This window comes from Xenopus tropicalis, chromosome 8 (genome assembly GCF_000004195.4).
Source record: "Xenopus tropicalis strain Nigerian chromosome 8, UCB_Xtro_10.0, whole genome shotgun sequence".
Classification (NCBI taxonomy): domain Eukaryota; kingdom Metazoa; phylum Chordata; class Amphibia; order Anura; family Pipidae; genus Xenopus; species Xenopus tropicalis.
Genome location: NC_030684.2, coordinates 11,222,294 through 11,235,286, shown reverse-complemented (window position 1 = coordinate 11,235,286; position 12,993 = coordinate 11,222,294). Strand labels below are relative to the sequence as shown.

General features: G+C 47.5%; 1 protein-coding gene across 2 annotated transcripts in view; it reads right to left on the bottom strand.

Moving 5' to 3' along the window:
• Positions 1-12,993, bottom strand: part of ralgds (ral guanine nucleotide dissociation stimulator) — a 109,422-nt gene that overhangs the window by 84,778 nt on the left and 11,651 nt on the right. Inside the window, exon 1 of one of the 2 annotated variants that reach the window (XM_012967951.1) lies at positions 6,217-6,717. The exons of the other annotated variant lie outside the window; for it this stretch is intronic. Within the exon in view, the coding sequence (XP_012823405.1) occupies positions 6,217-6,312 (96 nt within the window). The 5' untranslated portion in view covers positions 6,313-6,717. Of the gene's footprint in view, positions 1-6,216; positions 6,718-12,993 lie in introns of those variants that run through there. 2 annotated transcript variants of the gene reach the window in all.

Genomic DNA, 12,993 nt, shown 5'->3' with positions numbered 1-12,993 from the left:
ACAGAGGGACCCTGCCCAGACAGAGGGGAAGGCGAGGGGCACATACAGAATGGGGAGACACAGAGGGACCCTGCCCAGACAGAGGGGAAGGTGAGGGGCACATACAGAATGGGGAGACACAGAGGGACCCTGCCCAGACAGAGGGGAAGGTGAGGGGTACATACAGAATGGGGAGACACAGAGGGACCCTGCCCAGACAGAGGGGAAGGTGAGGGGCACAAACAGAATGGGGAGACACAGAGGGACCCTGCCCAGACAGAGGCCAAGGCAATTGGTTCATTCTCTATACTGCCCAATAGAGTTACGAGACTGCCACTAAGAATGTGGTTTTTCCTGTATGTAACAATAAAATGACAGCAATTAAAGCAAGGATCCGGATCAATACCAACCCAGTAACGACGCTGCTGTGCAGCCATAGAAACTCGGCAGAGGGAACACAGCCGTAATAACATCCGCTTCTCAGAAGGCGACTGACCCTAAGGGGAAATAGGCAAAACACCGCAGGGTATGTGAATGGGAAAAGCCTCCGAGTATCACAGAAACTGGCACTGTGGGTTTGGGGAGATCATTTTGGCGACGGAACTGAAGATTCTGACAGAAAGTATTTCCACAAGAAAAATAGACCCGAGTTTAAGAGGCAGTTTCAGGTGATTGATGAAAGGGGAGGTTAAATGAACGTGCGATTTCAGGTCACTTTAGGGCCCTTAAAGAAACAGTTCAGTGTAAAAATGAATGGTAGAATGGACAGACTGCGTAAAATAACAAATATTTGTAATATAGTTAGTTGGGCAAAAATGTAATCTATAAAGACTGAAGTGGGAAGATGTCTAACATAATAGCCAGAACACTACTTCCTGCTTTAAAGCTCTCTAACCTGTTACCAGTCAGTAACCAATCAGTGACTTGAGGGGGGGCCCCATGGGACACAACTGTCAGTTAGTTTGTGAGCACGCAGGTCAGATTCAAATGCAAACTTACTGAACGTTATGTCCCATACTGACTGCTGAGAGCTTAGAGAGCTGTAAAGAAGGAAGTAGTGTTCTGGCTATTATGTTAGACACCCTGCCCACTCCAGCCTTTATAGATGACATTTTTTGCACACTCTGTCTATTTTGCCCAGTGTTATACACTGAACTGCTCTTCTAAATGGGTGCTCTATACATATAAAGGCTCACTGGAATATAGAGGAATATGAAGCAGTATAGAGATTTGACCAATCACAGCCAGTGCATAAAACATGTCTGATCTGTTTGAATGGTGTCTGTTTATATGGTGGGTGTGGTGCATTGTCTTAAGGCAGTTCATTCCCAAGCAGTCTGCCCACTGTTGGCTTTACTAGTATTATTATTGCCCTACTGTCTCCATATTGTTCTACTGTCTCCATTTGCCCTACACCATGTTGACCTACTATTTCCATTATGCCCAACTGTCCGCAACTTGTCCGACAGTTGCTATCTGGCTCTATTATTGCCAACTTGCCCTTCTTTTTCCATCTAGCCCTACAATTTTCATCTTGTCCTAGAGTTACAATCCTGCTCTACTATCATCAGCTTGCCCTACTTACTCCATCTTGTCTTATAACTGCCATCTCTTTCTACTGTCTCTACCTTACTCTAATTTCTCCACTCTGGCCTACTGTCACCATATTGTTCTACTGTCTCCTTCTTGCCCTGCTGTCTCCATTTTGTCCTTCTGTGAACAACTTATCTCCTTCTGTGAACAACTTATCTCCATTCCTGACTACCCCATCTTGACCTACTGTTTATATCATGCCCTGCTTTCTCCAAATTGTCCTACAGTTGTTCCCATATAGCCTTATGGTTTCACCTTGTCATACAGTTGCCATCCTGCTTGCCCTACTGTCTCTATCTTACCCTACTGTCTCCATCTTGCCCTACTGTCTCCACCTTGCCCTCCTGACTCCATCTTGCCCTACTGTCTCAATCTTACCCTACTGTCTCCATCTTGCCCTACTGTCTCCATCTTGCCCTACTGTCTCCATCTTGCCCTACTGTCTCCACCTTGCCCTCCTGACTCCATCTTGCCCTACTGTCTCCACCTTGCCCTCCTGACTCCATCTTGCCCTCCTGACTCCATCTTGCCCTACTGTCTCCATCTTGCCCTACTGACTCCATCTTGCCCTACTGTCTCCATCTTGCCCTACTGACTCCATCTTGCCCTACTGACTCCATCTTGCCCTACTGACTCCATCTTGCCCTCCTGACTCCATCTTGCCCTCCTGACTCCATCTTGCCCTACTGTCTCCATCTTGCCCTACTGTCTCCATCTTGCCCTACTGACTCCATCTTGCCCTACTGACTCCATCTTGCCCTACTGACTCCATCTTGCCCTACTGACTTCATCTTGCCCTACTGACTCCATCTTGCCCTACTGTCTCCATCTTGCCCTACTGTCTCCATCTTGCCCTACTGACTCCATCTTGCCCTACTGACTCCATCTTGCCCTACTGACTCCATCTTGCCCTACTGACTCCATCTTGCCCTACTGACTTCATCTTGCCCTACTGACTCCATCTTGCCCTACTGTCTCCATCTTGCCCTACTGTCTCCATCTTGCCCTACTGTCTCCATCTTGTCCCATAGTTGCCATCTTGCTCTACTATCTCCATCTACTACCCCCTCTGTCCATTTTGCCCAACTGCCACAATACTATTCTATTGTCTCCTTTTTGTCCTGCTGTCAACATTTTGCCCTTCTGTGATAAACTTATCTTAATTTTTCCTATGGTCTCCATACTGCCCTAGTGTCTGCTTGTTGTATTACATTTTTATCATATCATTAGGCCTGGAAATAGAGTTAAGCAAATGCCTTGGGGGCAGTTGGTGGGTGTGTGATTCAAGGGGGAGCATCTCTGCCAATACTAATTGGTCTGGCTCTGTATGCCTACAGTCTATATCTTGTCTGGATGTTGGGACTCCCCTAAAACATATCTTAAATATATTAATTGCTGTAAGAACAGCAGTGTTGGGCTGGGCCTCCAAGGTATGACCCACTTGAGCAGAAATATGTAGCCTGCAAGGGAAGGAGTTACCTGACGTAAGCAACATACGACCTACTCCCAAAATAATTACACATAGACAGTTTTAAAAACCATGTACAATAAAAACTAAAGACCAACTGCAAGTTGTTTTACAAAGCCAGGGAACTGTAGATTATCAGTACCGGTAAATCAAATATTCAGGCGCTGCAGTTTATGAGACACCTATAAAGCCTCTGGGCAGCCCCAGGGGCCATACACATCCCAGAAGGGCCACATCTTACCTACAGATGGGCAGCAGCTCTACAGCCTTCTAAATATTAAGTGAAATTGTAATTAATCTTAATCTAATTTACTACTAACGATTCCACATACTTAGAGCACTAATTACTGCAGACACCTCTCGAGGGGAAGGAACCAGGCTGCCAACGCCGGGCCGGGCTTTATGAGGACAATCATGATGCCGGAAGGAAAATTAGGGCTTTTCCAGTTTCTCTAAGAAGAGCAACACAAAGCCAACCCGTTATTACATGTTCAGCTGAGCCGATATCATTTTTGGTATGATCCTGCATGTAGCCTGCAAGGGAAGGTGTTACCTATGGAACAATTAGGATGTTCCTTGGTGTCAGTTTACCCCTCGCAAAGCAGCCGATGGCAGGAATGCAATGTACAGAGCCTTGGGATATGGTGCAGATCACTTACAAACATACGTGCAAACAGTGGTGCTACCATAGCAACTCACACCCCACGTACGTGGTTAGATGCCCCCACTTCTCTTACCGGCACTGCACCCCTGGGACTACAGTTGCCACATTCTGTTCCCCCTATATATGCACCATTGCAATAACCCACACCAGCCAATCAGAAGTTAGCTTGGACCAGAATAGTAAGGGTAAGTCAACGTTCATCATGATGTTACTAAGGAGAATATACAGTGCTGAGAATCGTTCTACAGGTAAAGCTGGCCATACACGTAAAGATCCGCTTGCCTGGCGAGGTTGCCAAGCGAGCGGATCTTCTCCCAATATCCCCACCCACGGGTGGGCGATATTGGGAGAATTTAGGATAATTCAGTCATTTGGCCCTGGGGCCAAATGATCAATTATAATGGCTGGAATAGGCGCAGACAGTTCAGGGACCCGATGCGACTGTATTTTTTAACCTGCCCGATCGATATCTGCCCGATTTCAGGCAAGATATCGGTCGGGCAGGCTTGTCGGTAGTGCCCATACACGGGCCAATTAGCTGCCGAATCTGTCTAAGGGACCCATATCGGCAGCTAGAATCGGCCTGTGTATGGCCACCTTAAGGCTCTAGTTCTGCTCCCAGAATGCTCAGCAAGCCGCTATAGTCTATCTGCTGCCTAGCCACGTCTGTGCATAAAAGGAAAATAGTCACAAAAACCTTTGCAGAGAATTAACTGGATCCCGGCTTTTTTATTAATCCGTGATTTCCGCTGGGAATTCCTTTCCTAACACCTATTTTTTTTAAACCCTTAATCTGCATGATTTAATCAACAGAGCGTGGCACTGCAACAGGCACAGAGTTCCTCGCTGCCACAACACAGTTAACTCTTCTCTGTATCAATAATGGGCACTTCCAGCCACCCCCCTAATCCTAAGCTTTACTGCCCCCTGGCAATTTATGTTCATGACTTTATGGGCTCCAAACAGGAAGAATTGCCCAGGTCCCTGGCAGATAATATACTGACAGATGCAGTAGGGCAAGATGGATATGGAGTGGGTCAAAATGGAGAGAAAGAATGAGACCTAAATGTGCAAGGTCTCTTCAGAGCACAACCAGCTGGGCAAGATGTAGACAGTAGGTCATGATGGAACATTACAACAAGATGGAGACAACAGGGCAATATGGAAACAGCAGGGTAAGATGGAGACAGTAGAGACAGTAGGCCATGATGGATCAGATGAGCAAGATGGAGACAGTAGATCACAACAGAACAGTGGAACAATGTGGGGACAAAAGGTTAAGATGGAAATAGTAGGTCATGATGGAGACAGTAGGGCAAAATGGAGACAGTAGGTCATGATGAACCATTACAACAAGAAGGAGACAATAGGGCAAGATGGAGACAATAGGGCAATATAGAAACAGTAGAGCAAGATGGAGACAGTAGGGCAAGATGGAACAGTAGGATAATGTGGAAACAGTAGGACAAGGTAAACACAGTAGGACAATATGGGGACAGAAGAGCAAGATGAAGACAGTTGGTTATGATTGAACAGTAGGAAAAGATGGAGGCAGTAAGGTAATATGGAGACAGTAGGGCAAGATGGAGACAGTAGGGCAAGATGGAGACAGTAGGGCAAGATGGAGACAGTAGGGCAAGATGGAAACAGTAGGGCAAGATGGAGACAGTAGGGCAAGATGGAGACAGTAGGGCAAGATGGAGACAGTAGGGCATGACAGAATAGCAAGACAAGATGGAGACAGTAGGACAATATGGGTAAAGAAGAGCAAGGTAAAGACAGTTGGCCATGATGGAACAGTAGGACAAGATGGAGACTGTAGGTAAAGCTTGAGACTATGGGACAAATGGAGACAGTAGGGCAGTAAGATAAGATTGAGACTAAAGTTAAAGTAAGACAAAATGGCCAGAGTACATCAGTTGTAGGGCAATGGGTTGAGAGAGCAAAATGGTAATAGTGGGGTAAAATGGTAACAGTAGTACCAGAAGGCAGTATTAGGGCTAGGTGGAGACAGTTAATGTTAAAAGAGCAAAATGTCAACATTGGGGCAAAATGGCAACAGTAACACTCGATGTTGCAGCTAAAAGCTGGCAGTGGGTACTGGGAGTTAGCCCTTAACAACAGCTGAAACAGAATAGGTTGGACAGTCCGACTTTATATAAACAACAAGGCCCTGCTTGTCTGATGCCCCTCATTGTAAAATAAACTCAAATACACAAAATACACTTCAAATGTCAACCAAGCTGGCCTTTAGGTGGGGTCCCCCAGCCCACTCCGAGCAAGGACAAGCCACACAGATCAATCCCATTAGATCCCATCGCTGCAGGACACAGAGAGTTAAAGACACCGAGCCCAACACCCACAGAGCAGCATTAATTAAGCGGCTAGGGCTGGCCGTGATTTCCCTCCCTGGCACACAATGCGTTCTGCCACCTGTGGGTTCCCTGACCCAATAAGGGAGATACCGTCCCATCCTTACTGTATGCACACAGCCACGAGGCCCTCTACTCACTTCCTGGTCGTGCACAGACAGAGGCATGTCCAACATGCACATCTTCACCGGCTGCAGGAGGGCTTTCTGCAAGGTAAACACCGGCTTCAACTCCATCTTTGAAAGATCTTCCGGCTTCTCCTTCTTCTTCCTCCAAGCCTTCCTTGCTTCTCCTTCCGCAATCCTGGCCCTTGTGGCGGGGCCACACTCTCAGCCCCCAACGACAGTCATTATCCGCCCCCCCCCAAAGCCTTGTAGGAAGGCCCCACAGAGGGGTAACAGGTGACACTTGCTTTCCAGAGGTGTTTCTCCCTTCACTCCAAGAGCAGGAATGTTCCCACCCAACCAACGTGCAACAACAAGCAGGCGAAATGCGTCAGGAGGAAGGCAAATCTCATCTGCATGCCGCAGACATAGAGCGGTCAATCTGTGCCGTCTGCCTGCAGTCACGGCTTCACAGTGGGGCCCATGCTGATTATTTCCAGGGCTGGATCCAGGGAGATGCAAAGGAGTTCTGGGGAGGGAGGAAAAAGCACAACTGCGCCCAGAAGCAGCTGAGTCACTTAACCTACTGGCTGCTGGCTGGACTGCAATGCAGCTCTGCTGGTACGAATTGTACCGCTACAGGTGCCAGCAAGTGGGGGGTTAAAGGGAGAGCAACAACGAGGGCCGCCATCAGAAATCACGGGGCCCCTCACAACAAAATTTTCTGGGCCCCCTCCCATCAGTACAAAGGACAAACAGAAATAAAAAGTATCAGGGCCCCCCAAAGACAGTGCCCACCAAAGACAGGGCCCCCAATTGCCATCATACACAGCTCCCACCAAAGACAGGGCCCCCAATTACCCCCATACACAGGCCCCCCCCATACACAGGGCCCCCAATTACCGCCATACACAGTGCCCCCCATACACAGTGCCCCAATTGCCCCCATACACAGTGCCCCCCATACACAGGGCCCCAAAGTGCCCCCATACACAGTGCTCACCAAAGACAGTGCCCCCAATTGCCCCCCATACACAGGGCCCCAAAGTGCCCCCCATACACAGTGCCCACCAAAGACAGTGCCCCCAATTGCCCCCATACACAGGGCCCCCAATTGCCCCCACACACAGTGCCCTCCATACACAGGGCCCCCCCAAAGACAGCTTCTTTGGCAGCGGTGGCACCCCTGGCGACTTCAGACTCCTCAGAGAGACAGGCCCTTTTATAAGGTTGCGCGTCCCGACGCAACCAATCAGATTACCCGCTGACCTCCAATGATATTTAAGATGCCCAATGTTAAGGTGTACTATTCCTATACTACAGTATTTACATAAAGTGCAATCACCCCTCTTCAGGCCCGGATTTGTGGAGAGGCCACAAAGGCCCGGGCCTAGGGCGGCAGAAATTTAGGGGCGGCATGCCGCCCCACCGCAACAAAATTTTTTAATTTTGCCCCCATACGGAGCAACGGGGACCTTTCCCCACTGCTCCGTATGGGAGTTGAACTGTTTGCGCATGCGCACTCGCTGCTGCACGGGAGGGGGGCGGGTTCTTCGCGCATGCGCACTCAGGGAAGTAGGGGGGGCGGCCTGGGGCGCATGGAACACAAATCCGGCGCTGCCCCTCTTGCCCCAAAATGATGGACAGCAATCTGCAGATTTAAAGATTCATACACCCCCACGCTAAAGCAGGCTTCCTAGACTAGATGGTGTGCCTTTATGGCATTAAAACATAAGCGTTAGAGCTGCCATATTGCTTGCCTGCGATGGGGTAAACCATCTCTACAGCAATGTTGTTCCCTTGTGGTCAGACTTGGGTTGCCCCCTATCCCCTCTCCCAGCTCCCTTTCTAACCAGCCTGGCAGCCCATTGATGTCATGCCCCACCCCCGCTTAAGTTACAACCCCGCCCTGACATCACAGACCCTCCCCCTCTTGGCAACCCTAGGTCAGACTGCTAAAAAACATGTGTGGGACCCCCACTATATTTTGCCGCTGGCGACAGAGCCAATTAGTTGTTTACCAGTCGCAAAACAATCTCTCGCGCTGAGAACAATTAATCAACAGTGTCGCCATTCGCCATTGTTTTACGAGGAGTCCATGAAACCGCATGATAGGTTAAAAATAGTCTCTAATGAATAACATTTACCAAGAGTGCAACGGGGGGGAAGGAAGGAAAGTTTTCTAAAAAACATGGAAAAATAAAAGGCACGGATTTTAATTTCCATTTTTTAAGGCTATTAAGAGTGTAGTTCACCTTTAAATCTTTAGTATAATGTAGCGAGTGCTACTCTGGGACAATTTGCAGTTGGTCTTCATTCGTTGTGGTTTTGGAATTATTTAGCTTTTTTGTCCAGCAGCCCTATAAATTTTGATTTTCAGCAACTAACTGGTTGCTAGGGTCCAATTTAACCTAGCAACCAGGACGTAGTTTGAAAGAGAGAACGGAATATGAATAGAGGAGGGGCTAAATAGAAAGATAAGTAATAAACAGTGACAATAATATTTTTGTCTCATATTGCAGTCGTTTTCTGGCTGCCGGGGTCATTGATTCCCATTTGAAAGCTGGAAAGAGCCTAAAGGGGAAGGCAAATAAGTTGAAAAATATAAAAAATGAAGACCAATTAAAAAGTTTCTAAGAATAGGCCACTCTGAAGGTGAACTGCTCCTTTAAGTAATGTCACTCATATGCCGGGGGGGGGGGGGTTCTTGGATTAATAACCCCCATAATCATTAGTTTCCAGCAGGCACCCCAATGTCCCATACAATGCAGAATCAGGGTTTAAGTTAATAGCACTGTCCAGGTCTAGTAACCCCGAGTTACCAATCACAGTCAATATTTACTACTATGCAAACAGCTAAGTGGTTGCTATGGGTTACTAGACCCGAGGTCTATATTGCACTCACACTGAGAGTCATTGATATTCGGATGAAACAGTTCTGTATATAGATAACGATCAATAAGCGGAGAGGGGTGCAAACAAGGATAACTGCCCCGGGCCCCACTGAATGCCGACTCACCCCTATATAAAATCACCCCTGCTGATATTCTGGGGCCTAATTGGTTTTGAACTCAGGGCCCCGGGGACTATGGAAGGTGGCCCCAGAGGCCCAAACAGAGAAACGTTTTTATTCTATATATTATATATTCGATATGTGGGTGTCCCGCTCCCAGCCAGCCGGTGCAGCTCACAAAGGGCTCTCTGTGCCAATAGAAGGAGAGGGGGCCCCAGCCGTAACCCTGGCCGGCTACTCCTGCTGCCGCGTGTTGGGAAATATCACAGCATTGCTAGCAATCCTCCCAGTTGGCATCAGCTTGGTAAGAATGGAAATAGCTGGGATTCCTTCAAACACACGTGTCCTACTGAGTCAGCCCTTGCCCAGGAGCAGCGAGGAGCACACTTGGAAACACTTAACCTGGCAACCAAATAAACACTCCAAGCGCCTGGCTACTCAGCAAGGGAACGTGACTTGTGACTGTAAACTACCTGGCCCGGCCCGACCACTCCCAGCACCCCTAGCAGCTATAGCACACTTTATTAGCCTTGGGTCACCATCCTAAAACCTGAAATCAGGGTCATGCTGGCATTGTAGCTATACAGATAGCTGGAATCTCAGCCATAAAGCAGGGCAGGACTGCTGCTTACAATGGGGGGATCAGATAGGATCTGTGCCACTGTGACAGAATGCTCTGTTATACAGATAGCTAGAATCTCAGCCATAAAGCAGGGCAGGACTGCTGCTTACAATGGGGGGGGGGATCAGATAGGATCTGTGCCACTGTGACAGAATGCTCTGTTATACAGATAGCTAGAATCTCAGCCATAAAGCAGGGCAGGACTGCTGCTTACAATGGGGGGGATCAGATAGGATCTGTTCCACAGTGACAGAATGCTCTGTTATACAGATAGCTAGAATCTCAGCCATAAAGCAGGGCAGGACTGCTGCTTACAATGGGGATCAGATAGGATCTGTGCCACTGTGACAGAATGCTCTGTTATACAGATAGCTAGAATCTCAGCCATAAAGCAGGGCAGGACTGCTGCTTACAATGGGGGGGATCAGATAGGATCTGTGTCACTGTGACAGAATGCTGTTATACAGATAGCTAGAATCTCAGCCATAAAGCAGGGCAGGACTACTGCTTACAATGGGGGGGGTCAGATAGGATCTGTGCCACTGTGACAGAATGCTCTGTTATACAGATAGCTAGAATCTCAGCCATAAAGCAGGGCAGGACTGCTGCTTACAATGGGGGGATCAGATAGGATCTGTGCCACTGTGACAGAATGCTCTGTTATACAGATAGCTAGAATCTCAGCCATAAAGCAGGGCAGGACTGCTGCTTACAATGGGGGGATCAGATAGGATCTGTGCCACTGTGACAGAATGCTCTGTTATACAGATAGCTAGAATCTCAGCCATAAAGCAGGGCAGGACCATGGCACAAACCTGAATAAATACAAACTTACAAGACATCGAAGGAAGCCCACCACACCCCCCCCTCACTACACCCCCCCACTAACACCCAGGGGCACTGTTCATAGCCCCAACCCTCTGTCCCCTTTCTTTCCTCTTTTTCCAGTAAATGTTGTTTTCTGAAAATCTGTAATAAAGAAAATCTTTAAAAAAAAAAAAAATAAAGCAGGGCAGGACTGCTGCTTACAATGGGGGGGATCAGATTGGATCTGTGACACTGTGACAGAATGCTCTGTTATACAGATAGCTAGAATCTCAGCCATAAAGCAGGGCAGGACTGCTGCTTACAATGGGGGGATCAGATAGGATCTGTGCCACTGTGACAGAATGCTCTGTTATACAGATAGCTAGAATCTCAGCCATAAAGCAGGGCAGGACTGCTGCTTACAATGGGGGGGATCAGATAGGATCTGTGCCACTGTGACAGAATGGTCTGTTATACAGATAGCTAGAATCTCAGCCATAAAGCAGGGCAGGACTGCTGCTTACAATGGGGGGATCAGATAGGATCTGTGCCACTGTGACAGAATGCTCTGTTATACAGATAGCTAGAATCTCAGCCATAAAGCAGGGCAGGACTGCTGCTTACAATGGGGGGATCAGATAGGATCTGTGCCACTGTGACAGAATGCTCTGTTATACAGATAGCTAGAATCTCAGCCATAAAGCAGGGCAGGACCATGGCACAAACCTGAATAAATACAAACTTACAAGACATCGAAGGAAGCCCACCACACCCCCCCCTCACTACACCCCCCCACTAACACCCAGGGGCACTGTTCATAGCCCCAACCCTCTGTCCCCTTTCTTTCTTCTTTCCTCTTTTTCCAGTAAATGTTGTTTTCTGAAAATCTGTAATAAAGAAAATCTTTAAAAAAAAAAAATAAAGCAGGGCAGGACTGCTGCTTACAATGGGGGGGATCAGATTGGATCTGTGACACTGTGACAGAATGCTCTGTTATACAGATAGCTAGAATCTCAGCCATAAAGCAGGGCAGGACTGCTGCTTACAATGGGGGGGATCAGATTGGATCTGTGACACTGTGACAGAATGCTCTGTTATACAGATAGCTAGAATCTCAGCCATAAAGCAGGGCAGGACTGCTGCTTACAATGGGGGGGATCAGATAGGATCTGTGCCACTGTGACAGAATGCTCTGTTATACAGATAGCTAGAATCTCAGCCATAAAGCAGGGCAGGACTGCTGCTTACAATGGGGGGGATCAGATAGGATCTGTGCCACTGTGACAGAATGGTCTGTTATACAGATAGCTAGAATCTCAGCCATAAAGCAGGACAGGACCGCTGTTCAGTGATGAGGAGACAAACAATGATTTCTTTAGTGATAATTACTCACTCTGAGGCATTAAATACAGGTATGGGACCTGTTACCCAGAATGCTCAGGACCTGGAGTTTTCCGGATAAGGGATCTTTCCGTAATTTGGATACCCACAACTTGAACATAACATGAAATAAACCCAATAGGGCTGTTCTGCCCCAATAAGGGGTAATTATATCTTAGTTGGGATCAAGTACAGGTACTGTTTTATTATTACAGAGAAAAGGGAATCATTTAACCATGAAATAAACCCAATAGGGCTGTTCTGCCCCAATAAGGGGTAATTATATCTTAGTTGGGATCAAGTACAGGTACTGTTTTATTATTACAGAGAAAAGGGAATCATTTAACCATTAAATAAACCCAATAGGGCTGTTCTGCCCCCAATAAGGGGTAATTATATCTTAGTTGGGATCAAGTACAGGTACTGTTTTATTATTACAGAGAAAAGGGAATAATTTATAAAAATGAGAATCAGACATTCCTTAAAGAAGCCAAGGCAAAGTAAAAGGAGTACAGTTTAAAGGACACTGTCACTTAAAAGAACAATTAAAGGTAATGGCCCCTCTGGCACGGTAACCTAGTGACTGGCAAAGCCTCAGGCTGCAGTTGGACAGCCCGGCCTCCCCAGATTGCTATTTATGACTGGCACCGTCACAAAGGAAAGGACACTGACAATAGAGATAGTAGTGCCTTAAGCCTCAGCTAATATTAAGGGTTTGAGGAACGTCATCGATGTACCCGAGACTCGCGTCACCGTAGCTGGGACCTGACCTTTTCTGCCGCGCACCCAAGGCTTTGACAGTGCTGTCACCTTGGGGACAGCTCATACTCAGTTACCCCGAGGGGAGAAATTCTTTGCATACCATGTGTCTCTATAGACCATATGAATGGCCTGGCCAAGTTAGGGTGGAGCAAATACAATACAGCAGAACCTACACACTGATGAGGTCATACAACCACATGACCAGGTTTGAAGGTGGGGCTATATTGTT